Source organism: Triturus cristatus, chromosome 2_2 (assembly GCF_964204655.1).
Source record: "Triturus cristatus chromosome 2_2, aTriCri1.1, whole genome shotgun sequence".
NCBI classification, from domain to species: domain Eukaryota; kingdom Metazoa; phylum Chordata; class Amphibia; order Caudata; family Salamandridae; genus Triturus; species Triturus cristatus.
This window is the reverse complement of record NC_140582.1, coordinates 73,394,991-73,421,632: the sequence shown is the minus strand read 5'-3', so window position 1 is coordinate 73,421,632 and position 26,642 is coordinate 73,394,991. Positions and strand designations below refer to the sequence as shown.

Below are 26,642 nucleotides of genomic sequence, written 5' to 3'. Positions count from 1 at the left end.
ATTTCAAATTGCAAGTGAGCACAGAGCAGTTTTTCCAGCTGTCCAGGAAATTAGGCAAATGAGCATTATTTGGTGTACAATAGTATGTTCTTTAAATCTGAAGCCTTATCTTTGAACTCCAGTGTTCAACTGTATTCAATAGCCAACACGAGACCCACCGGCTAGCTCCCTATTACTGGTCAATAGCAGCCTTCAGAAAAAGTCTCCAAACTCATCTTTTCTGAGATGCCTGTGCCTCAGGATTGTGTGCTCCTGTCTTACTTTCCTAGGATTGATCCCTCTCATGATTCTGTGTATACCTTTTGCGACTGCCTTCGCTAGTTTTACTTGAGCCTAATATTTACAGAGATGCGTTCATGTTTCTTGTATATTTGCACCCGACATAAGCCCTTGTAGGTTCTAACCATTTAATGCCACACCGAGGTAAAATATAGCCTTATAGCCCACTTTACCAGTAGTCAAAGGACCCGAACCCGAGTTATAGGCCCGAGCCGCAGGGTGAGGGCCTTTAACAACAGGTATAGACCGAGGCAGAAGGGCCATAAGGCTATTAGGACCTTCCATGCACTAAGGTTAGACTGTTCTAAATTAAAAGGGAAGATACAGAAAGACAAACATTAGGAAGTTGGAGCAAGAGGCTTATACCAGCCATTATAAGCCACTTGCCTCGGTTTTGGAACCTCTTCCTATAGCATTATGCAGCATGGACCATGACCTTCAGATCTGGCTTTAGTATACTGTAACCCTTCTCTATTGACGATGCCGCCATGATGTTGGCATAAAGCTGCATTGAACAGTGCTCCTTACCGTACTCCTGCACTTCAAATGAATGATCCTCTCTTTCGGCGCCGACCCGCGTCACGCTTACTTTGTATGATCCCTTCATAGGTTCAGTTGACAAAGGAAAGGAGAGCTGAGTGATGCCCCCTCCTGTCGTCACTTGCTGCCATTGATAGACATGGTTGCGCTGTGGGTCCTGGAACAAGACAGAATCACCTCAATTATTATGATAAGCAATTGCTCCCCCTCTCTACTTGCTTAATCCCTTTGAGCACGGCACACTGCTGAGGGCGACATCACTCATAAAATCAATGGAGTTTCTCAAATGTGTGTCATCCCTGACAAGGTCTAGCTTGACAGCACTAGAAGCTGCACTTTTGCTTTGGAGCAGGAATCTGCAATTACTTTAGTAGCATTAGTACGGATTCTGCAACACTGCCACAGCCATGAAGGTACCATCAGCAGTTTTTCTGAAGGCAGAGTTCAGGTTCCATGAGTGTGGAAGGCTTTGGAACGACCAGTCTCCCTACTGTGAAAGTGCAGGTTGGTCTTCATGCACATGCAATTAATGGCCTCTTTGTTAAATTGACTTTTCTTTCCTACAAAGCATATTCAGTGCTTCAAATCTTTTCTGACGTCTATTACAAGCCCTGTATGAAGATGCCGTTAGTGCTGGGGCCTCTTGACCACCCTTTACCATAGTGAGAATGTCAACTTGCTCCCACTCCAGGGCACATTAGGCCATTTGCAATAAGCATAGCAGGAGGTCACAAATAAAACACAGATGCTGTTGTGGTATTCTGATTAGAAATTGTTAAAGTAATTTAGCTTTCAGCACACGCAGTACTCACCTCAATGTAAATCTGCGGGAACTGGAAAACAGAGAGAAAAGGGAAACCATTACTAGCTTTGTACAGTTGTGCTGTATATCGACATATATTTGCAATGCAACACAAACTGCAAAGCAGCATGTCGTGCCTGATTCACAAAGCGTTGTGTGCGAATGTCTTACTGCTAGAAACTCACAAGTTGGCCAAATCTAATCCAAGAGTAAGACAAAAATGTCTTGCAGAAGGAGCTTTGAGAATCGGAACACTGGGGTTTTTAAAATATAGGTAAGGTTATTGAAGTTCTATTTCAAAAGCAGTCGCTTATAGTGTGGTGAAAAAGGAATCCCATACTGGTCATTGATTGATAACGGCATCTATCCAACTGCCCCCGCACTTCCTGCGATTTTGCCTAATTCAGCAACTGCCTCCCCTAACACTCTTCCTTCCACCACTCCAGTACCTGTCTCTACATCCTCTTTTCTTCCCTCTGTTTTTCCCCCTGTTCTCGCCTCAGCTTCTCCTTCAGCGCGACAGCGCTTAGCTAATGTGGTTACTACATTAATGTCTCCTCTCTTTGAGTCATCTGGTGCGACTCCTGGTTTACAGCGTAAGCAGTTGCGCAGCCAATTGCCTAACCCTGACGAGAAAAAGGTAATAGATAACATGGCGCGTAGATGGATTGTTTTTCCTTCACTGTATGATGTGGAATCAGTTGTCAACGTTTTCCATCAATGGGATGCCCCAAAACAGAGATATGTGTTTGAGAAAATGTGCGAAATTCTCTGTGAAGAATTGGAGGATAGTGGTAAAAATCCGAACCCGCAGGAATTGTGTAGAGTGAGGTTCGATTTTGGAACTGGTATAATTGTGGACCGTGGAGTAGATAAAGCAGTTGCGGTTGTATTGTCCTTTAGGAATGATGATTGCCAACAATCATTGTTTGAACAAGATGTCCTTGTGGGGAAAAAGGTAAAAGCGCGACAATACCCTATGAGAGAAGTTCCTCCGGTATGGAAGGAAGCGGTTGCAGCTGCCGGTGGTAACCCCGCTGTGGCAGCGCATTTCCAGCGTGTTTGGGTGCATGTTCCATGGAAGCGCTCTGAGGTGTTAGCGCTTAAGCAGTCCTTGCCTGATCCCCGTAAGAACCCAGCAGGTTATTATAAAGAGTTGTCACAGACGGCAGGGTCATGCATTATGAATCTGGCCGACATAGACATGTTGTTTGGTAATGTTGTTCCACAGCCCCTATGGGGGTCAATTCGTAATGTAGATCACAATGCAGAACTAGGGGATACATGGGCTAACATTGTTGCTGCTGATGCTAGACAAACGGGTGGCGCGAAACCAGAACCTTTAGTAGCTGAACTGCCTGGTAGAATCATTACGTATATGAAGACAATAATGCCTGCGATGCGCGTAAATTGGGACAAGTTATCTGCATGCAAGCAGAAGAAAGATGAGACAGTGTCAGACTTCTTTACTAGGTTTGAAGAAACGTTTATTGACCACAGTGGGCAGGATATGAGTACTGAGGGTGGCCAACGGTTGTTTGTGGATAAGTTTGTGCAGAATTTACTTCCTGACCTGTGTAAAAAGTTAAAAGATTCAGAAAGTTCTTGGGCTGTTTCTTCTTCAGCGCAAATACTGGCTACTGCACAGTATTATGAAAATAGAGATAAAGACGAGAAAGATAGAACAGAAAAGAAAACGAAGGAACTAAAGACAAAGGTCCTTTTACAGCAGGCCTATCCGCCACGTGGAGGTCAGAATAATTATAGGCAACCCCAAGGTGTCTATCACCAACCCCAACAGTTTCAGAACAACCAGCAAATGAACGGGTATTACCAACCACGTGTCCCTGTAGGTCCCAACCAATGTTCATACTGTAAAGAGGAAGGTCATTTTAAATACAGTTGCCCTAAATTGATGCAGCGTAACGGCAATATGTATGGCGCCAGAGGAAGGGGTGGTCAGCAAGCTCCTAGAGGCAGAGGGCGTGGAAGTGTTCCCCAGAACGCGCGTCCTCTACCGCCTCAAAGTACCATCAATAGCTTTGATCAGCAAGCTAACGCGATTAGTAATACGGCCCAGTATTATAATAATGATTATTATGCAGAGGACGGTGATGCAGAAAATAATGATTACTAGGACAGCCGTAGACAGAGAGAGGGAGTTGTTTCAGTGCCAGTGGATCAGAGTGGACCGTATGTTGAGGTGACTACAGCAAATGTAACGGAGCCTTTTCTGCTAGACACTGGTGCTGCAAAGAGTTCAATCATGCATTCAAAACTCCCTGGCGCACCTTTGTCTGGCGATATAAATGTTTCAGTAGGTTTTTCTGGCGCCCCGGTTAGGAACCCGATTTCCAGTCCCATGTCACTTTCTGTTGGACCTTGCGAGCTGAAAGCACCCCTGATTCTGACAACAGGTTGTGGTGAGAATTTGCTGGGATTAGATTTGTTGAAAAGATTGCATGCTACACTGTATTGTTCTCCTTCAGGAGTACAACTTACATTAGGCAGGACAGTGATTTCCCCGATGTACTTGTCTAAAAATACAATGCCACCTGAATTGTCATCCCTTCCGGATGCCCTTTGGGCTACTGGTCCCACTGATGTGGGCCTCTTGGAGATACCGCCATATGTGGTGACTTTAAAGGCTAATGTCAGACTGCCACGTATTCCCCAGTACAAGATCTCTAATGAAGGGCAGAAAGCATTGTTAGACATTGTCAGCGACTTGATTAATAAAGGTGTGATTGAAGAGACAAGAGGCAACGTTTGCAATAGCCCGATTTTACCTGTCTTAAAACGAACGGACCCTTCACAGCCACCTGTTTACAGATTTGTGATTGATCTTAGAGAGGTTAATAAGATTGTTGTGCCACAGTTTCCGGTTGTCCCTGATATAACTGCCTTGTTAACGATGATTCCAGCCTCTGCTGCATGGTTTTTAGTGATTGATTTAAAGAATGCTTTCTTTAGTATCCCAATTGCAGAAGAGAGCAGGGACATTTTTGGTTTTAGTCTGGGAGGCCGAAGCTTCCGCTTCAAACGCGCTCCCCAGGGCTACTGTGAGAGTCCATCAATATATAGTCAGGCTTTGAAAGCGCAGCTTGATGCACTTGTTTTACCTAGTGGCGCTATCCTGATTCAGTACGTGGACGATTTACTGATCGCTGCGGATACTGAGAAGATCTGTAAAGAAGCCACATTGTCACTGTTGCGCCATTTATCCGCATTCCATCACAAAGTGTCTCTCTCTAAGCTGCAATATTGTCGACAAGAGGTGACCTACTTAGGTCATCTCTTATCGAAGGAGGGAAGGAAACTGACCCCATAAAGAATTCAAGCCATTGCACAGTTGAGTGTGCCAAAAACACAGAGAGAAGTGCGTGCTTTCTTGGGCATCACTTCATACTGTAGGCATTGGATCCCTAGTTTTTCTTTATTGGCAAAACCTTTGTTAGCCTTAACATGCAAAGACACACCGAATCCTATCCCATGGTCTGAAGAGTGCCAGAAAAGTTTTGTGGAATTGCGTAATGCATTATGTTCAGCACCTGTGTTGGGTACCCCCGACTACAGTAAGCCTTTTACATTGTATGTTCACGAGAAAGATGGATGTGCGTTGTCAGTGTTAACGCAGCCTTTTGGCGACAGACCGCGCCCATGCGCATATTTCTCATCAACCTTGGACCCTGTAGCGAGGGCATTGCCAAGCTGTCTGAGAGCGACAGCTGCTGCAGCAATGTCTATCCGACAATCTGCTGGTTTGGTAATGGACAACACATTGATTGTTATGGTTCCACACGCTGTAGACACATTATTAAATAGGACCAAGACACAACACTTGACTAGTGCGCGATTATCAGGTTATGAACTTACACTGTTAGCAAATCACATACACATAAAGAGATGCAATATGCTGAATCCAGCCACGTTGTTGCCAATTCAAGCAGACTCAGACGAGATTGAGCAACATGACTGTCTGTTCAGAACAGAAGAAGAGACGAAAGGGAGAGTAGATCTAAAAGATACTCCCCTGACTGAGTGTGATGGCACTTTATGGGTAGATGGTTCATGTTTCAAGCTCCCTAATGGTGACACGACTGCTGCATATGCTATCACGACTTTGCACACGGTCGTGGAAACTGCACGAGTGCCACATAATTCGGCCCAAGCAGCAGAATTAATCGCCCTCACGAGAGCACGTGCGTTGTCCGAAGGAATGAGAGTGAATATATACACAGATAGCCAGTACGCCTTTGGCGTGGCTCATAATTTTGGGCGACTGTGGAAGGAGCGTGGGTTCCTGACGTCGCATGGAGCTAAAATTCAGAATGGCAAGTTGGTGAATGATCTCCTTGAGTCACTGACCCTACCGTTGCAAGTTGCGATCATGAAATGCAGTGCGCACAGGAAAGTCACAGATGATGTTGGATGTGGGAATGCGTTTGCTGATGAGACCGCGAGAGAAACAGCACAGAATGTGAAGACTAGAATGTATGTTGCAGGCCCCGCAAGATGGGTTAATGATGTGGGAATGTGTGAGAACACAATAGAGAGTGTGAAGTCGCTTCAAGCTGAAGCCACAGAGGAAGAGTTAAGCAAGTGGAGAGAAAGTATGGGTAAGTTGGATGAGAATGGTTGTTGGATTGATCTGACAGAACATAGGCGATGGTTGTTGCCTGATGCATATGTGCTTCCAGTGGTTACTATGGCACATGGAATGGCACATATCAGTACGAAAGGTATATGCAAGTTGTTGGCTCCAGTATGGCAGAATGCTGGGATTCCCAAGTGTGCAGAGAATGTGGTCAAGAATTGCATAGTATGCTTGAAGTACAACCCTGGTAGGGGAACCCCAACTCCAGCTGGTCACTTTGCACCCCCATCATGTCCATTTGAAGTTTTGCAGCTGGACTTTATTCACATGGAAAGATGCAACAACCTGAAATATGTACTGGTGGTTGTTTGTGCTTTCTCAAAATGGATAGAGGCTTATCCTCTGAAAGATAACACTGCCCTATCCACAGCCAAAGCCCTTGTGAAAGAGTTTTTCCCAAGGTTTGGGATGCCAAGAATGGTGTGGTGTGATAACGGAAGTGAGTTTGTGGGTAAAGTGATGAAGAATGTATGTGAAGGGCTAGGGATAAAGCAGAAGTTCCACGCTGCAAATCACCCCCAATCAGCTGGATTAGTAGAACGCTACAATGGAGCCTTAAAGCTCAAGCTGGCCAAAATCCAGGCGAGCACCGGTCTTAAGTGGCCTGACGCTCTGCCTCTAGCACTCCTGTCCACCAGAATGACCATACACTCACGAGTGGGACTTAGCCCTTACGAGGTTGTCTTTGGCCGTCCGGCCAATGTATGGGGTGTACCGAGGCCCATGAAGTTCAGTGAGATAGAGCATCCAGTACTGCTCGATTACCTGTATGATTTGACTGTTAAACTGCGTGTTTTGCACCAACAGGTACATGATACTCTTCCCCAAGCTTCTGAACCTCCTGGACACCCTATCAACCCTGGTACGTGGGTGCTAGTCCGAAATTTCCAGCGCAAGAGCAACGACGAGCCTCGCTGGATCGGCCCTCATCTTGTTCTTCTTTCGACAAGATCAGCTGTGCGAGTGAAAGGGAAGAAGCACTGGATCCATGGTACCCACTGTAAAGTAGTCCCCTTGCCTCTGCCATATGACCAGTGGGTCAAGGAGGGTATCGCCGACTCTGAGACAAACACTGTACCTCGTCTTGTACCATTCAGTGACGCACGCATAAGAGACACAGTTTCAGACCAAGAGAGTGACAATATTCTGCAGGAAGCTGTGCCACCATCAAATCGACTGGACACCACTGAGCCTGAACTTTTGTTTCAAGACCAAACAGCACCTGGCCGTCTCCGCTATAATTTGAGACCTAGGCCCATGGACAAATAAAGATTTCCTTACTATTTCCTTTTTGACATTTTTGCTCTCCCATCTGAAGGACTTTCTTGATTTTTGTTTTTCGAACCACCATCCGGGTTCTGCCGCAGGGTCGCGGTGCCAAGACTTTGGGGTACAGGCCGAAGACGCTAGGTCGACGGTTCTGGTTGGTCTAGGGCGTTTCCCTGGACTGACAGGCGTACTCCTTAGCAGAAGAAACTCATCCACCGCGAGCGGCCCGAGTAGAGGATGGAGTTTTTTAAGATGGAGAGACCGATTGAGGAAATGAACTTTAACGCAAGGATGTGTAGAATTGTAAAAAGTAAATGTTTTGTCTTTTTGTGCCTTTTTACACTGTGTAGCATAATAATGTTTATTGTAGGATTTGTTTTTTTCTCCGCTCAAAAGCCCATTGCACCCACTCAACAGCCTATACCTCTTTCTACTGCCTCCTCTCACTCTTTTCACCCTTTGCCTGAGCACGAACAGACCAGACGATCAGAGTTCGTAAATAACTCGTTTATCCAGCTCTTGCACCAGCACCAACTGGTAATGAATACGACCAATTGCTGGGCGTGTGGGTTAATGCCACATACCATTAACAAGGGTATTCCCTACCTGGTGCTGCCGTATAGTTACAATGGATCGTCATGGGCATTCCAAACCATGTTTCTCTATGCTCTAGATACATACTCCCCTCGCCAACCGCGTTCCATCAGACCTATCACCAATAATAAGGCTTTGATGAAAGGAGTTGCCGATATGAGTAGGGATATCGACGCCTACTCATCCATTCCCAAAGAAGAGCTGAGGCCTTATGTAGGATGGAACGCGACGGGGTATAGTATTAGTCTGGGTGAAAGACAGCGAAAAATCTCATCTCCAATCTGGGTCGTACCCCACATGGGTCGGTTCTGCTTACAGGGTAATGGTCAGAATCCTAGAGCTCAACTGGGAAGAAGTGACTGTACTGAAACGTACACCTTCCCATCACAGTTTTCCCCTGCGTTTTTGGCTGCCAAGGGCACATATTTCATCTGTAATGACCGAGCATATACATGGCTGCCCCCTGATTTCTCGGGCACATGTTATATTGCGAACTTGCTACCGCCGACATTTACTGCTGCCTCTGACTATCACAAGACCAGAGTTGTGAGAGGTGTGATTAGTAAGGAGGATACTGCCGGTCAGGAAGCGGGAGACTTCTTCTTGGGTTTCCTGCCGTTTTGGGGACCTATGGTCAATAGTAGGAACCTGAGACAGCTGACACGTGTGGTTGAATCCACTGTCAATGTAACGGCTGGTGCCCTTAGTAACCTGACAGCTGAGCTCCAAGCGGATCGCCTTATGACTCTGCAGAACCGCATGGTTCTAGACATTATTCTTGCAGACCGCGGTGGGGTATGCAAGGTCATCCAATCCAGTTGCTGCATTTTCATACCAGATAATGCTCCAACAGTGTATCAAGCCATCTCCAAACTCCATAAAATATCTGAATCCATACACGTGGATAAGGGAGATTGGTCACTGGTGGGGTGGTTCTGGGAATTGATATCTGCCTGGGGTTGGAAAGTTCTGATGGTCATTGGAATGATTTTAGCCATTCTTTTCCTGTTCTGTCTGTGCATACAGTGTGCTCCTGCGATATGTGGCCTCTGTGCTACCTTATGTGTAAGGAAACCTGTATCGAGGGACGAGCTAAGTAATAGGATGATGCTACAGCAACATCTCCATGACTTTGCGGACATTGACCTAGACTCGGATTAAGATGAGTATAGTGATTGCCTATGTAAGGGCAAAAGGAGGGTCTGTCGTACTTTAATATTCGGGACCGCGTAGGGGACAGGGCCCTACCCCTGTCTATCTTGGTATTAGCGAACCGCAAATGGTAAATGCGGCATGTACGAGTGCTTTATATATCGTTCTAGCTATGAATGCACTGTGTACACGTTATTCTGCTTCACTACGCGGGTTCCATTTTGGAAGCAGTGGCCATCTTGTCATTGCCCTCACATAGGCTATAATGGAGTAAATACGGGCCTCACAGTACATGGGCTTTCCCTCTGACTTCTCTGTGACCTGGGCAGCTGGCTCTGCTGCCCCAGGTCAAACCGGTCTCACGAGCTCCCCTTCCTCCGTCCACCTGTGATTAGCATCAGGGTTTGACCCGTCATAAAACCCTTTCATTCTACACAATCCTCCGGCTAATCTCTTCCACACCTGCATGTTCCTGCTTTATGACTTGTTTCCCAAAACAGGAGATGCTCATGTTTATTGGGGGGTCTATTGACATCCGATGTGGGATCTGAACCTTACTGTGTAAATCATTGTGGGCTGGCCGAACTGGAATGTGGGATGGTCATCATGACTCTGCCTTTTCTTTGTAATGTACACTTGTATATTGCCGTATCATAAAACCTAGGAATGTATGCTTGAGGCAAGGAAAAGCGTATTTAAGATGAAGTCCGTTTCTATGATTTTCAGCAGTCTCCTGAGAACATACACACTGTTGTACTTCTAGGATACCTGTCATTGGTCTGCAGCCAATAAACGATTCTTTGACTTCACCCAGAAGACTCTGTGTTTCTGTAGGTCTGGAACAGGGTGAACCCAGAAGTCATAGGGTGTGTGCCCCTGCACCGCTGGGTCTAAAATACCCAGTACTTCACTATTTCACTCTATTGATTGGTAACGAAAGGATGTGATGTGACATCTAGAAGGTTGAAAATCTGATTGATATGAGTTATGTTAACAGTATTCCACATTTAGCCTAAACATTAACAAATTTCCTTTTAGTTATTCATTAGCGGAATAATTGCCTACTAAGCTTAGAAAAGAATGAGGACAGGTTATACAGCTCTCCTCTTTTACCGCCCCTGGGTATGGTATATCTGTAGGCAGAAGAGTGTCCCAAACACCCAAGGCCAGGATTTCTGTAAGCCCCGCTGCCTTCTGAGACCGTGTTCTCGCCAGTAGCGTAAGGAAAATTGAGGGGGGCTCCCTGCACCGTAGTAGAGGGGCGGGCCCCCTCCGGCCCTGGAGCTTGCCCCCCCCCACCACCACCCGCACTGCGGGGACTGCGGGGGCCTGTGTTAGCCCCTGGTTCTCGCGGTGGAGCGCTGTAGGAAACAATGGGCCGGAAACGGAAATGGCGACACCGGCTCCGCATGACAAAGATAGATTATAAGGCAGAAATCGCCGCTTTCGCCAGGCAAGTTGTGGTTTTAAGTCATTGGTGCATGCTGTAACACCATAAAAGAGCGTAGCATTTCTAACATGCCAACTGTAGGCAAATTAGCAAATGAACCCTCGTGAATGGGAGTGAGACTGAGAGCTTAAATGGAAGCAGAAGCGTAAGGAAATGAACAACGAATATGGGAGCTCCGTGTCTTCAAGAACCCAAAAAGTGGATGGCGAGGAGAAGGAAGGAAGGGGGACATCTGCTAAGAGGACGCGCCCGCTGCCGCTGATGAACAGTGCAGGTAGCTAGGGATCCCCTGGGAGTGTTCTGAGGTCTCTGCACTATCTTCCCATCCTTTTAATAGCTGCCTGGCCTCTCTAGCAAAATTACTTCACCCTAAATGTGTCAATGTATGGAAGTGATAGTCAATTGCTTGTCTGTTTGGATGGAAATTTATCATCCAACCCACATTTTCAATAATATATGAGGGCTTCAGGAGAGAAGTGGGTGGGTGGGAACCGTCGTAAGCTTAATGTAGATAAAATGGAGGTGATCACTGGTAATGGACCATTGCACATTTGAACTGACTTTTCTACTGGCGCCTAAAATGCTCTAGAAAAGGATGTAAAGTGCCTGGACATCAAGATTGAAAGTAATCTGTCCCTTGCCAGCCAGGTACTATCATTGATATCATCCTGTTAAATAATTCTTCCTTTCAATCAATCAATCAATCAATCAATCAAAGCATTTATATAGCGCACTACTCACCCAGAGGGTCTCAAGGCGCTGGGGGAGGGGGGTCCGCTACTGCTCGAACAGCCAGGTCTTGAGTTGCTTCCTGAAGGCGAGGTGGTCCTGGGTCAGGCGGAGGTGGGTCGGGAGGGAGTTCCATGTCTTGGCGGCGAGGTAGGAGAAGGATAATACTCACGTCTGAGCATACCCTGGTTTTTGCTTTGTTCGCCATAAGTTGGCTCTGTATGCTCAGATGTGTGTCCCTTGCTTACTTTGCCACTGGATTCAAGCAAGCCTGGCTGAAGACGGCTGAAATGCCAGAAACCGGTCCTAGGAAGCTTGTTTCCGGTCCAGGGAAGACATGGCTTGGCAGTTCGGGCTGGACTGTTCCCATGAGGCACAGGGTCAGACTGATTTGCATATGAGCATGTCTGAACTGGGGTGGCAGAGTGGGCTAAAGAACGGTGATGGATTAAACCCAGATCAGTTGACTGGGGGTGAGTGCTTGCAATGTTCAACACTCCGTCCATCATTTCCTTTGGTTTTTGCCTTGTTCGCCATAAGTTGGCAGGGTATGCTCAGACGTGAGTCCCTTGCTCACTTTGCCACTGGATTCAAGCAAGCCTGGCTGAAGACGGCTGAAATGCCAGAAACCTGCCATAGGAAGCTTGTTTCCGGTCCAGGGAAGACATGGCTTGGCAGTTCGGGCTGGACTGTTCCCATGAGGCACAGGGTCAGACTGATTTGCATATGGCCATGTCTGAACTGGGGTGGCAGAGTGGGCTAAAGAACGGTGATGGATTAAACCCAGATCAGTTGACTGTGGGTGAGTGCTTGCTATGTTCAACACTCCGTCCATCGTTTCCTTTGGTTTTTGCTTTGTTCGCCATAAGTTGGCAGGGTATGCTCAGACGTGAGTCCCTTGCTCACTTTGCCACTGGATTCAAGCAAGCCTGGCTGAAGACAGCTGAAATGCCAGAAACCGGTCCTAGGAAGCTTGTTTCCGGTCCAGGGAAGACATGGCTTGGCAGTTCGGGCTGGACTGTTCCCATGAGGCACAGGGTCAGACTGATTTGCATATGGCCATGTCTGAACTGGGGTGGCAGAGTGGGCTAAAGAACCGTGATGGATTAAACCCAGATCAGTTGACTGTGGGTGAGTGCTTGCTATGTTCAACACTCCGTCCATCATTTCCTTTGGTTTTTGCTTTGTTCGCCATAAGTTGGCAGGGTATGCTCAGACGTGAGTCCCTTGCTCACTTTGCCACTGGATTCAAGCAAGCCTGGCTGAAGACGGCTGAAATGCCAGAAACCGGTCCTAGGAAGCTTGTTTCCGGTCCAGGGAAGACATGGCTTGGCAGTTCGGGCTGGACTGTTCACATGAGGCACAGGGTCAGACTGATTTGCATATGGCCATGTCTGAACTGGGGTGGCAGAGTGGGCTAAAGAACGGTGATGGATTAAACCCAGATCAGTTGACTGGGGGTGAGTGCTTGCAATGTTCAACACTCCGTCCATCATTTCCTTTGGTTTTTGCTTTGTTCGCCATAAGTTGGCAGGGTATGCTCAGACGTGAGTCCCTTTCTCACTTTGCTACTGGATTCAAGCAAGCCTGGCTGAAGACGGCTGAAATGCCAGAAACCGGTCCTAGGAAGCTTGTTTCTGGTCCAGGGAAGACATGGCTTGGCAGTTCGGGCTGGACTGTTCCCATGAGGCACAGGGTCAGACTGATTTGCATATGGCCATGTCTGAACTGGGGTGGCAGAGTGGGCTAAAGAACGGTGATGGATTAAACCCAGATCAGTTGACTGGGGGTGAGTGCTTGCAATGTTCAACACTCCGTCCATCATTTCTTTTGGTTTTTGCTTTGTTCACCATAAGTTGGCAGGGTATGCTCAGACGTGAGTCCCTTGCTCACTTTGCCACTGGATTCAAGCAAGCCTGGCTGAAGACGGCTGAAATGCCAGAAACCGGTCCTAGGAAGCTTGTTTCCGGTCCAGGGAAGACATGGCTTGGCAGTTCGGGCTAGACTGTTCCCATGAGGCACAGGGTCAGACTGATTTGCATATGGCCATGTCTGAACTGGGGTGGCAGAGTGGGCTAAAGAACTGTGATGGATTAAACCCAGATCAGTTGACTGGGGGTGAGTGCTTGCAATGTTCAACACTCCGTCCATCATTTCCTTTGGTTTTTGCTAATAAATCTAAGGCCATCTAAATCTCGACAGCTGAGACCTTAAATGAAAGGAGCCTACGCCACTTCACAGCTAATAGCGAAGTGTCCTCTGCAGCTAGCTGTGAACCCCCTTGATAAGTCATACTAATAGTAGGTTTTACATTACGTTTAAAATAGTATGAAGGGAGTTCCAAGCCTTCAATATCATACATATATTCACAGCAAATAGTCCCTAATTTACAGATATTTTCAGAAAGAATGGCAAGGAAGCTCATAGGCATCTTGTGGCGGAGAGTACAGTGTTGCAGAGTGCAGTGGTGTTGAGGCAGTGGTGTAGAGTGCAGTGGTGTAGAGTAAAGTGGTAGAGTGAAATGGTGAAGAGTGCAGTGGTGTAGAGTAGAGTATAGTGGTGTACAGTGCAGTGGTGCAGAGTACATTGCCATTGAGTGTATTGGTTTTGAGTAAAGTGGTGTAGAGTGCATTGGCTTAGAGTGCAGCGACGTAGAGTGTAGTGGAGTGGCACAGGGTAGATTGCAGAGGAGTAAAGTGGAATAAAGTGGTGTAGCGTGAAGTGGCATAGAGCAGATTGTTTCAGATTCGAACGTAGAGTCGTTGAATGCAGTGTCACAGAGTAGATTAGAGTGGCTTAAAGTGCAGTGGCGTAGAGTGGAGCGATGCAGAGTACAGTAGTGTAGTGGCATAAAGTGCATTGGATAGAGTGCAGGAGAGTGGTGTAGGGTGGAGTGTCATAGAGTGCAGTGGTGCAGGGAAGAGTGGGGTAGAGTTTAGTGGTGGAGAGTTCAGTGATAGCGAGTAAAGTGAAGTGGCGTAGAGTGAAGTGATGCAGATTAGAGTGCAGTGGCGTAGATTGTTGTGGAATAGAGTATAGTGGTGTAGGGTGTAGTTACGCAGAGTTGATTGTTTAAGAGCAGAGTGGAGTGGTGCATGGTAGAGTAGAGTGGTGTAGAGTGCAGAGTGGATTAGAGTGGTGTAGAGTGCAGAGTATAGAGTGGATTGCAATAGAGTGCTCTAGCGTAGAGTAGAGTGGTACAGTGTAGAGTGCAAGGGCACAGAGTGCAGAGTTGCAGAGTGGAGTGTTGTAGAGTGCAGTGGCGAAGAGTGAAGTGGTGCATAGTAGAGTTGTGTAGGGTAGAGTGCATTGGCATAGAGTAGAGTGATGTAGAGTAGAGATGCGTAGAATGAAGTGGCTTAGAGTGGAGTGGTGCACAGTAGAGTTCAGTGACACAGTGTGGAGTGGCATGGAAAGGAGTAGCGTAGTGCGTATTAGAGTGGAGTGGGGTAAAGTGGAGTATGCATGGTGTGGTAGCACACTGACATTACATACAGCACATCTTCAATTGAAATGACCATTACATTTGCACAGACATACATGTTTATTGATAAAAGTACACAGCGCACAAACGATAATGTGTGGAAATGTTATCACCTAGCATATTGATTTGTTTTGATCGTATTAAAATATTTGTTTCCACCACACTTCAGAATTACCAAAACATGTGCTTTATTTGTGCTTTTCTAAATGTGATAGGTTCTCAAATATCTGCGCAGTTCAATTACAGACATTTAAATTTTGTTGTGTGCTAAAAAAAATAACATAGTACAGCCTTCCGCAAGCACAAGCCCAGTAGCCAGCATGATTGTCACATAAATCCTCTCACTTTGAAGTCATAGAAAGAAAAGAAAACATCAAGCTCCCTTGAAGACAGAGCCTGACATTTGTCCTCTGCCTCTGAATGCACAGAAAATGTGACAATATAAGAACAAGATTTAAAGGCCTGTTTACAGAAATCCAGAACTGGTGAAAGAACACAGTAAATAGGGTCGGGGCAATGGAAGGGGTGACCTCAAGTTGGGCAGCCTAAAACAAACAGTGCCCGATTAAGATTTTGGGCGGACCGCAACCGACCAACCATCGGTTGCGGTCCGCCCAACATCTGCCTTTGTGGTCCACCCGCCGCATTGTAGGCATCGGGTGGAGTGTCCGTCTCCTGCACTTCCCGTCAGAGCATCGGAAACACACATAATCTCATAATGATGGCGTAAAGGCTGTCGGAAAGTTACTTTGGGGGCCCCTAGCAGGGACCCTTTCCCTCCGCGACCCCACTATAGAGCCTGAAATCTCTGCACCATGTGGCAGGCACCGCATGGTGCCTGCCACAAGGTGCAGGGATGTTTAAAAACTTCAACTTTTCAATTGCATCTTATGCTGCGGGCCTTTTCTGCCCACCAGCACAAGCTGCCATTGCAAAATTGATGTTTCCGACCGCTCACAGGGCGGCTGCATCCAAATTGTGCAGTTGGAACTGCCGACCCATGGTCTGGTGGTTCCACTCCACAACGGTGCATCCGCCTGACATGGTAATCAGGCCCATAGAGCTAGCAAATAGAAAGCAAGCAAATGTGAGTTACAAACCACAAAGCCAAAGGGCAGAATTAATTCCCAGGGAGACTTTCCGAATGTCCCCAAGATGTTGTTAGCAAATCAGACTACTGCGCTGTCTGGTAGGCTTCAACCTAAAAAGTAGGAATTGCCACTGCAATAACCTCTGCATTTTCATTTGCTTGCTAATTGTGACAGTGTTCATGTGAAAGGTAACCGCATTTGTATTCTCAAAAAGTTGACACTTTAGAAACTTGAAAGTTCAAATGTACACAAATAAATTTAGGTCGAGTATATAAATGCTACAGAATTATTTTATCAAGGTCTACTCTAATGCCAATTCATTTGCTTACCGTTTCGTTCACAGGAAGGAATCCTTCATTCAAAGCAACAACCCGGAACTGGACTAGAATAGGAAAAGCAAATAGAAATTAAATCTCTGAACATCACAATGACTCATGTTCCAAATCTGGTTTAGCTTTCATATGTTGTGCAGGATAAATGTGATGATCGCCTTGGACTTTATGACCGCCCAAAGTCTTCGGAGACCAGGGGTACACATTACAAACATGAATAGTAGTGATAGTCAGAGTATAGTAAGGCCACCAGCAGCCCATCACTAAAATTAAAAGAAACCATTCCTAGAGCACACTTACATAATAAAATCCAAATGTGCACAGTTTATCAGTGCCTTAGGTAATCAGATGGTATAGACTGGTGGCTCTTAACCTTTTGACTACTGTGGAGCCCCACTTAATCATTGCTGGAATCCGGGGACCCCCCCTTGAGGGACCTCAGCTTAAACAATTTCGATGATTTGATCAGCAAAATAACACCAGTAATTATGGAAACAGTTATCCATCAAACCAATACACATATGATTAAATATTTCATATACTTCACAAACAAATATCAAAAATCAACATTTTAATTTTAATGGGAGGGTTGGAGCTTTTCTAAATTCAGTTCACCCATCCTCCATATTCTATTCTGTTTGATGCTCTTGCACTGTTCCTATGAATCAATCTGAGGATACTAAATTAATTTCTAGTATCCAATTTCAAATGACTTCACATTTACAGAATGTTTTAAAAGTTTCAGTTTTGCAATTTGTTTCTTTGATTAAACACACCTTATGAATATGTTAACATTATTTAATTTTCTAATCTCGCAGACTTCCAGTGGCCACCAGACCACAGGTTAAGAACCACTTGCATAGACTACTGTTGCGAGCCTAGATTCTAAAGTAATTGAAAGTGTGGCGCAAGGACATGAAACAGAAACTGATAGGGCTTGTTGGCATGTTAGATAATGTTAAGGCTAGGAACAGGGTTCATTAACAGTACGCTCAAAGCAGATTGTCGACCCACCACAAACAATACTGTGAACACATCCGCAAACTTCACTTTTAAAGACAAGGGTGTTCTAAATGATTTCCCAAATTGTAATTATTAATAGAGGAGCAATCAGCAATCCATCTAAAGTGTATTCTTGATAGCAGTGGCCTGGTAGAAAAGTCTTGATATTTTAATTCCATTGCAAGAAGCAAGACATTTGTAATCAGGTTTTTCTCTTTACAGTTTATGGTTAACTTATATGGAACTAAATGACGTTGTAAGTGAGAGTCATTCCCAGCATTAATCAGTCTTAAATTGGCAGACAGTTAGTATGTGATCAAGTATAAATTGATGCTCAATGCCATAATCAGTGGAGAGACTTTACAAGACACCTCATTTATAGCCAGAGAGCTGGTCTGGCAATCCGGACACTGGTATTTTTTTGGTAGGCTGCTGGCTAGAAGGCTGCTGTTAGAAAGGATAGACGGACCGGGAGGGTCGGCCGGGGTCAGGAGGAGAGGTCTCCGGGGAGAGCCGTCTCCAGCGATCGTACAGATAAGTAACTTCCCCCCCACAGACAGATACCACACACGGATAAGGTTCAGTGTTCTTTATAAGCACTTCTTAAGGTACGGTTGAATGGTACAAGGAGGTCTGGACTCAGGGGTCCCCTCGATTCAAGTCTCTCAAAGCAGGGTAAGGGGTAGCGGGACAGTCTGTCTACCAGTCAGGTAGTTTGGATGAGATGATGATTAGCTCACAATCCTCGAGCTTAGTTGGTGCGGGCCGCGGCAGCGCCAGCAGGTCCCGGAACGATGGTCGATGTACGGTCCGCGGCAGCGCCAGCAGGTCCCGGTGAGGTTGGTCGTTACAACGGGCCGCGGCAGCGCCAGCAGGTCCCGGAAAGATGGTCGATGTACGGTCCGCGGCAGCGCCAGCAGGTCCCGGTGAGGATGGTCGTTACAACGGGCCGCGGCAGCGCCAGCAGGTCCCGACGAGGATGGATGTTGTAGAAGGCCGCGGCAGCGCCAGCAGGCAGGACGACGGTTCACAAGAGCGGGCTACGGCAGCGCCAGTAGTCCGTCAAGGCTGAGTTCTCTCGGTGTCTCTCGACTCCAGGATACAACTGCCTTCCTGCTCCGGAGTTGCCCCAGTTATAGGGCAGGCGCTCTTTGATGTCCGGACCCTCGCACTTGGAGGTCGGAGGGCCCGGGATGAAGGTGTCCAGGCACCCAGCAGGGGGTGGAGCCAGCGCCTGGGGGAGCTGGGGGCGATCGGCACCTGGCGGGGGAAGAGCTCTTGACACTTCGTCCTCCCATTGACCTGCCAAGTGGTCCGCTCACCTCCTGGGTGGATGGTGGTGCCGGGATGTCGGGGCCGGTCAGGCCCGGGGTTAGGGTCGGGGCGAGGCCACGCGGCCTCGTGGTGCAGGGCCCAAGATGGCGGCTTGAACCGGCCGGGGAAGCCGGTGGGGCTGGGCCCCGTGATGAGTAGAGGTCCGAGGGCAGAAGATCCGTCGGGAGACGGGGTACGGGTGCTTTTCGTGGGTTATGCCTGGTGGGCCGGAGCTCGGGCCCTGTCGTGCGGGGAGGGAGCAAGCCCTTCGTGTGGCCTGTCCAACATGCGTCCCCCCCAGCTGAAGACGGGGAGAGTCACCCATCTCCTTGGGGACTCTCTTCGTCGAGGCGGAAAAAGCGGGACAGGCCATCCGCGTTGGCGTGGTCTTGGCCTGGTCGGTGCTCCACAGTGAAGTCCATTCCCTGCAGGGAAATGGACCAGCGCAAGAGTTTTGGGTTCTCCCCCCGCATCTGCATCAGCCACTGCAGGGGTCGATGGTCGGTTTGTACCCGGAAGTGGGTACCGAAGAGATAGGGCCGGAGCTTTTTGAGGGCCCACACCACTGCGAAGGCCTCCCTCTCGATGGTGCTCCAGCGCTGTTCTCGGGCCAGGAGACGTCGACTGATGAAGGCCACCGGCTGGTCATGACCTTCGGGGTTTAACTGAGAAAGGAGAGCTCCGATGCCGTGGTCGGAGGCGTCGGTCTGTACCATGAATTCCCGACTGTAATCGGGGGCCTGGAGCACAGGGGCGGTGCATAGAGCGGCCTTCAGCTTCTCGAAGGCCGCTTGACAATCGGGGGTCCAGTTAATCCGCTTCGGCTGGTTCTTGGACGTGAGACCCGTGAGGGGCCCCACGAGGCTGCCGTAGTCCTTCACGAACCGCCGGTAGTAGCCGGTGAGCCCCAAGAAGGCTCGGACCTCGGTCTGGGTGACGGGGGGCTGCCAGGACTGGATGGCAGCAATCTTAAGTTGTAGCGGGGCCACCAGCCCGCTTCCCACTTGGTGCCCAAGGTAGGTCACAGACCCTTGGCCAATTTGGCACTTGCCGGCCTTAATTGTGAGGCCGGCCCGCTGGAGGGCCTGTAGGACCTCTTGGAGGTGACGGAGGTGGTCGGGCCAGTGGTGGCTGTATACAGCGATATCGTCCAGGTAGGCAGCGCTGAACTCTTCGAGCCCCTCCAAGACCTGGTTCACGAGGCGTTGAAACGTGGCGGGGGCATTCTTCATGCCGAAGGGCATGACCTTGAATTGGTAGTGGCCATCGGGGGTAGAGAAGGCTGACCGTTCCTGAGCCCTGGGTGTGAGGCCGATCTGCCAGTAGCCCGCTGTTAGGTCGAAGATACTGAGGTAGCGGGCGGCCCCCAGCCGGTCGATCAGCTCGTCTGCTCGGGGGATCGGATGAGCGTCGGTCCGGGTGACAGCGTTCAAGCCCCGGTAGTCGACGCAGAATCTCAGTTCAGGTGCGGTGCCGGGGGCAGCGGCTTTGGGGACCAATACAACCGGACTGGCCCAGGGACTGTCCGAGGGCTCGATGACCCCGATTGTGAGCATCTTGGCCACCTCCTCCTGTATGCAGGCCCGTACCCGATCTGGTACGCGGTAGGCCCGGTGTCGGACAGGGGGACTGTCCCCGGTGTCCACGTCGTGCAAACACCAAGGGGTGACCCCGGGGGTGAGGGAGAACAGGGTAGCGAACTGCAGCAGGAGGTTCCGGCAGCCCTGGCGTTGCTCCGAAGTGAGGGTGTCAGAGAGCCGGACCCCGTCTACGGAGCCGTCATTCTCCTGAGTCTTCAGAAGATCCGGGAGGGGTTCGGAGTCTTCCTCTGCCCCACTGTCCGTAGCCATCAGGAGGCTGAGTTCTGAGCGCACAAAGTGTGGTTTGAGTCGGTTGGTGTGGAGGACCCGAAGGGGGTTCCGGGAGGTCCCCAGGTCGATGAGGTAAGTGACGGGGCTTTTGCGCTCGACCACTTTGAAGGGCCCCGTCCACTTATCTTGCAAGGCACATGGTTCGGTGGGGGACATCACCCATACTTGTTGTCCAGGCTCGAACTCAACGGAGGAGGCATTGTGATCATACCACCTCTTCATGTCCTCCTGGCTGGCCTCGAGGTTCGCCTTGGCCATCTCTCTGAAGCGCCGGGTCTGATTGCGTAGGGCCAGGAGGTATTTGAAGACGTCTGGAGGGGTCTTTAGGGGGGCCATCTCCCAACCTTCTTTTACTAGGCTGAGGGGCCCTCGCACAGGGTGCCCGTACAGGAGTTCGAAAGGGCTAAAACCGAGGGACTTCTGGGGAACTTCGCGGTAGGCGAAGAGGAGGCACGGGAGTAGTACATCCCACTGGCGACGGAGGGGCTCTTCCAATCCCCCAATCATCCCCTTGAGGGTGCGGTTAAAACGCTCCACTAGTCCGTTCCCTTGGGGGTGATAGGGGGTCGTGAATCTGTAGGTGACCCCGCATTGTTGCCAGAGGGACTTCATGTATTTGGATATAAAGTTCGTGCCTCGGTCGCTGACGACTTCTCGGGGGAAGCCTACCCGGGAGAAGATCCCCATTAGGGCCCGGCCAACCACCGGAGCTGTCACGGTCCGTAGGGGCACTGCCTCGGGGTAGCGGGTGGCATGGTCCACCAGTACTAAGATGAACCTGTGTCCTTGTGCCGTGCGGGGGTCCAGAGGCCCCACGATGTCTATCCCCACCCTCTCGAACGGGGTGGTGACCACAGGGAAGGGTTGCAGAGGGGCTTTCAGCTTCCGACCACTCTTCCCGCTGGCTTGGCATGTGGGGCAAGATCGGCAGTGGTTCAGGACGTCATTCCTCATCTTCGGCCAGAAAAAGTGGGTCACTAGGCGGCTGTACGTTTTATCTTGGCCCAGGTGTCCAGCCAGGGGGACATCGTGGGCCAGGTTGAGCAGAAAGTCTCTGAAGCGGAGAGGTACCACCAGTACTCGACCGGCCCCCAGCTCGGCGATTCTTTGCTCGCTGTATAGCAGGTCGTTATCCCAGTAGACCCAGTGAGTTCCGGTGGAGTCCCCTGCGTTCTGGGCGCTGGCTTGTTGGCGGAGTCCCTCGAGGGAGGGACAGGTCTTTTGTTCCTGGCGGAACTGTGCTTGGGTGGGCCCCCCCTCTTGACGCCACTGAGCCAGGTCAGGAAGGTCCTGGGGTTGCGCGTCCCCTTCGGCCGTCGGGTCTGGGAGGCTGGCCTCGTCGTTGTCTTCTACTGGGGCGACTGGGGGCGGAGGTGCTGGCCATTCTGGTTCTTCTGATCGAGGGACGGCACGGGCGGCCATGGACCGGGTGGTTATGCAGGCCCAGTCCGGGAGGCCCAGCATCCCCAGGTGCTCTCTTCTCTCAACGGTGGCCCACGGGGAACTCTCGAGGTCATTTCCCAGGAGGCAGTCCACGGGGGCATCGTCCCGGACCGTCACCTTCAACAGGCCGGAGACCCCTCCCCATTCGAATGGAACGCAGGCCATTTGACACATACTTTCAGAGTTGTCTGCCGAGCGGACGGGGCAGAGAATGTTCGGCAGGATCTGCTCGGGCTTCACCAGGTGACAGCGGACGGCCGTCACACTGGCGCCTGTGTCACGCAAGGCCTCGGCTCGCTGTCCATTAATGGTCACCCACTGACCGTATTTCCTGGTGTTAGCGGGTAGGGGAGCCCGCGGGACCATGTCTCTTCCCCCTAAGCACGCCAGGACCATGGCGGCCGGTTCCCACTCTTGCTGGGCCGGCTCATACTCCTCTGGTTCCTCCAATGATCGCTCTTCCCCCAGGGCGGCGGCAGCTACCTGGCGGGGCTTGGGTGTTTGGTTCTGCGGGCAGCTCGGGTCATTGGCGTAGTGGCCGACTCGCTGGCATCGGTGGCACGTGACGTTGGCTCGGACCCCAGGACGCCACGGGGGGTTGCCCCGACCGGCCGGAGCCGGGGTGCTGGCCACGGGTGTTGTGGGCAAGGCGTCTCTCCCTCACCCCTGGCCCCCTCCTCCTCCCCGAGGACGGTGCTGGCCTTGGTTGTTTCTGTTCTGTTCGTGTGGCCCCCTCCGGCCCACTTGGGTGCTTTCCCATCGGTCAGCTTCGGCGGCGAGCTGCCGGGGGTCAGTCAGCTTACTGTCGAGGAGGTGCTGCCTGAGCTCGACGAAGCAGTTGTTCGACAGGTGCTCCCATACCATCAGGTTAAAGAGTTGTTCGTAGGTGGTGACCTGGCTCCCCTTTATCCAACCCTCGAAGGCACGGCTGAAATAGTTCACGTATTCTACCCAAGTTGTACCTGGGATCCGGGTGCAATCTCTGAACCTCTGGCGGTACATCTCGGGTGTGAGGCCGTAGCGGGTGAGGAGGGCAGCCTTCATGTGGTCGTAGGACGACATTTGGTGATCTGGGAGCTGCAGTAGGGCATCGCGCCCCTCGTTGATAAACCTCCCCCAGAGTCCGGCTCCCCAATCACTCCGGTCGATCCGGTGGGAGGTCATGGCGATCTCGTAGGCTTTAAACCACTGTTGTATGTCGTCTTCTCGGACATACTCGCGGACAACATCCTTGGGGATGTGGACTTTTTTCTCGATTGGCCCCGGGGTGTGTGGTCGCTCAGGCACCCCCAGTTCTTTATTCTGTTTCCGAAGTTCTATTTCCGCCAGTTTGCGCTCGTGCTCGAGCGTTATTTTTTTCTCCTCCAGCTCTCTCTGTCTCTGCTTCTCTTCTCGTTCATCTCGGAGCCGCATGTGCTCGAGGTTGAGTTTCTGTTCAGCTAACTTGAGTTCCCCATCCATCTTGAGTCGTGCCATTTCCAACTCGTGCAATCTGGTTCTTTCTCTTTCTCGGATCTCCTCCTGCGAGAGGCCCGTTCCCCGCTCCTCGGGAGCCGTGGCGTTCCCCTCTGGTGTGATGCTGCTTTGGTCGGAGGGTCCGGCGACCCCAGTTTCTGCCCACGACTCTAGGGCGTGCTTTAGATCCTCTTTGGTACTCAGGCCGGTGGTAGCAATGCCAAGTTCTATGCAGAATTGTCTCAGTTCGCGGTGGTTGTATTCTTCTAATTTCTCCATTTGGAATTTCTCGGTGGAGTTGCTATCTTTGGCTGACATCGTGTTGTTGTCGTGGGGTGAGCTACTCTCTGTACGATTACGCGTTGATTCGGATCGCGCCGCTGGCCACCAATGTTAGAAAGGATAGACGGACCGGGAGGGTCGGCCGGGGTCAGGAGGAGAGGTCTCCGGGGAGAGCCGTCTCCAGCGATCGTACAGATAAGTAACTTCCCCCCCACAGACAGATACCACACACGGATAAGGTTCAGTGTTCTTTATAAGCACTTCTTAAGGTACGGTTGAATGGTACAAGGAGGTCTGGACTCAGGGGTCCCCTCGATTCAAGTCTCTCAAAGCAGGGTAAGGGGTAGCGGGACAGTCTGTCTACCAGTCAGGTAGTTTGGATGAGATGATGATTAGCTCACAATCCTCGAGCTTAGTTGGTGCGGGCCGCGGCAGCGCCAGCAGGTCCCGGAACGATGGTCGATGTACGGTCCGCGGCAGCGCCAGCAGGTCCCGGTGAGGTTGGTCATTACAACGGGCCGCGGCAGCGCCAGCAGGTCCCGGAAAGATGGTCGATGTACGGTCCGCGGCAGCGCCAGCAGGTCCCGGTGAGGATGGTCGTTACAACGGGCCGCGGCAGCGCCAGCAGGTCCCGACGAGGATGGATGTTGTAGAAGGCCGCGGCAGCGCCAGCAGGCAGGACGACGGTTCACAAGAGCGGGCTACGGCAGCGCCAGTAGTCCGTCAAGGCTGAGTTCTCTCGGTGTCTCTCGACTCCAGGATACAACTGCCTTCCTGCTCCGGAGTTGCCCCAGTTATAGGGCAGGCGCTCTTTGATGTCCGGACCCTCGCACTTGGAGGTCGGAGGGCCCGGGATGAAGGTGTCCAGACACCCAGCAGGGGGTGGAGCCAGCGCCTGGGGGAGCTGGGGGCGATCGGCACCTGGCGGGGGAAGAGCTCTTGACACTTCGTCCTCCCATTGACCTGCCAAGTGGTCCGCTCACCTCCTGGGTGGATGGTGGTGCCGGGATGTCGGGGCCGGTCAGGCCCGGGGTTAGGGTCGGGGCGAGGCCACGCGGCCTCGTGGTGCAGGGCCCAAGATGGCGGCTTGAACCGGCCGGGGAAGCCGGTGGGGCTGGGCCCCGTGATGAGTAGAGGTCCGAGGGCAGAAGATCCGTCGGGAGACGGGGTACGGGTGCTTTTCGTGGGTTATGCCTGGTGGGCCGGAGCTCGGGCCCTGTCGTGCGGGGAGGGAGCAAGCCCTTCGTGTGGCCTGTCCAACAGCTGCTTTCAGGGTGGGTTGAACTGTCATGGTCCCAGTGGGCGGGTAGAAAGCCCAATTGCCTCATTGTAGCCTCAGCTATTGCTACCATCTGGTTGAGCAGCACTTTTGGTGCCCTAGCCCAAAGCAGAACACTTTTAGCAACAGCATGTTTTCCAGGGCTGGGGAAACTAGAAACCTAAATATAAAACAATGCTACCGTACCTGTGCGTACACACACCTGTAGAGGATTACTCCCCAGGTGAACACAAGGAAAGGATGTGGCATAACGGCCAGAGCTGCAGACTTGAAATGGGGAACCAGGTTCGAGTCTCCACGTTGACTCAACATCCTGTGACTCTGGGCAAATAACTTAATCTCCCAGTGCCTACCTAAAATTAATGTGACCTTATGTAATGTACCTGGTGCTCAAGTAAAGCGCTCTAGTACCTTCGGGTCGAGTTCCCGCTATATAAAAGTGCAACAACAAAAAATACAAAAAACATGTGAATGCGGAAGTGAGGGTCTGAAAGTTACTTCCTTTCAATAGAAGAAACAGAAGGAAGAGAGAAAGGCACTAGGGCAGGCTTCTGTCTATCTCTACTGCAGTATGTTATGCAGGAGGACAGTTTTGGGGGGACACCGCCTTCAGCTGCTCCTGATTGCAGCTTCGCCCTGCAGCCCATGGTACCTTCTGCAACGCAAGCTTCCTCTGAGTAGCCGAAAGAGGAGAGAGAAGGGGAACAGGGCCGTTGGGAGCTATGGTGAATCACAATTTGGCAATGCTGCAGCCACTTAAATGGTGCTGACCATACATGGACAATGTGGACTCCAACATGATTATCAATGAGGCTGACTAAATTAGCGCAAAGCAGATGATTGCATACAGTGGTCTGTTACACATAGTGGCTTCAGAATTGATGATGGTGCTGCACATGCCTGGCCAGTGCTCCAGAATGACAATGATGCTTTCCACAACAACAAAGTAGTTCTTAGCCTGACAATAGTGAATTAACTAATGAATTAGTGTTCTATCATACTGTGGAAGCATAGAAATGTCCTACTAATATGTGATTTTCAAACTGGAGGAATATAGATACTGGTGTCATACTAGTACCTAAAACCGAATGTATGACTCTAATATAGGAGGCATGAACCTGTGGGATAAATGACCTGCACCTGAACAATAGTCCTGGCACCCTGTGCAGTCCTCCGACAGACTGACATGTCTCCTATCACCCTCAACAGTATCAAACATGTTGAAAATCAATGATCACCCCTAACCTCCTAGCATTTTGAGACATAGACATACAGGACCATCTTACAAGTTTTAATAGCGTACATCACAACACTCTTACATTCTGCCACCAGAGTTGAATAGGCATCATGAGAGACAAGATGAAGCAGGCGGCTCTTGAATTATGTAATATGTAGAAGAGAAGACACAGTTTGGGCTATACTCAAGACAGCGCTGCCTTGGGATGTTGAGATGCATGCTGTTGAAACTTGTAAGAGGGTCCTGTAAGATATTCATTTTACCCAAAAGAATACTAATTATTGAGATCAGCACAACGTTAGATCTAGAAAAAGAGATGGGGTAAAAACATATGGTTTCACAAAAAAAGGACAAGAGACCTGATGCCTAGTAGCACCATC

General features: G+C 50.1%; 1 protein-coding gene across 1 annotated transcript in view; it reads right to left on the bottom strand.

Annotated features, from left to right (window-relative positions):
• Positions 1-26,642, bottom strand: part of LOC146861876 (alpha-2-macroglobulin-like) — a 1,085,963-nt gene that overhangs the window by 950,536 nt on the left and 108,785 nt on the right. Inside the window, exons 4-6 of the mRNA XM_085641046.1 lie at positions 16,377-16,429; positions 1,632-1,652; positions 808-976 (exon numbers count right to left, since the gene is read on the bottom strand). Of these exons, the coding sequence (XP_085497172.1) occupies positions 808-976; positions 1,632-1,652; positions 16,377-16,429 (243 nt within the window). The remainder of the gene's footprint in view (positions 1-807; positions 977-1,631; positions 1,653-16,376; positions 16,430-26,642) is intronic.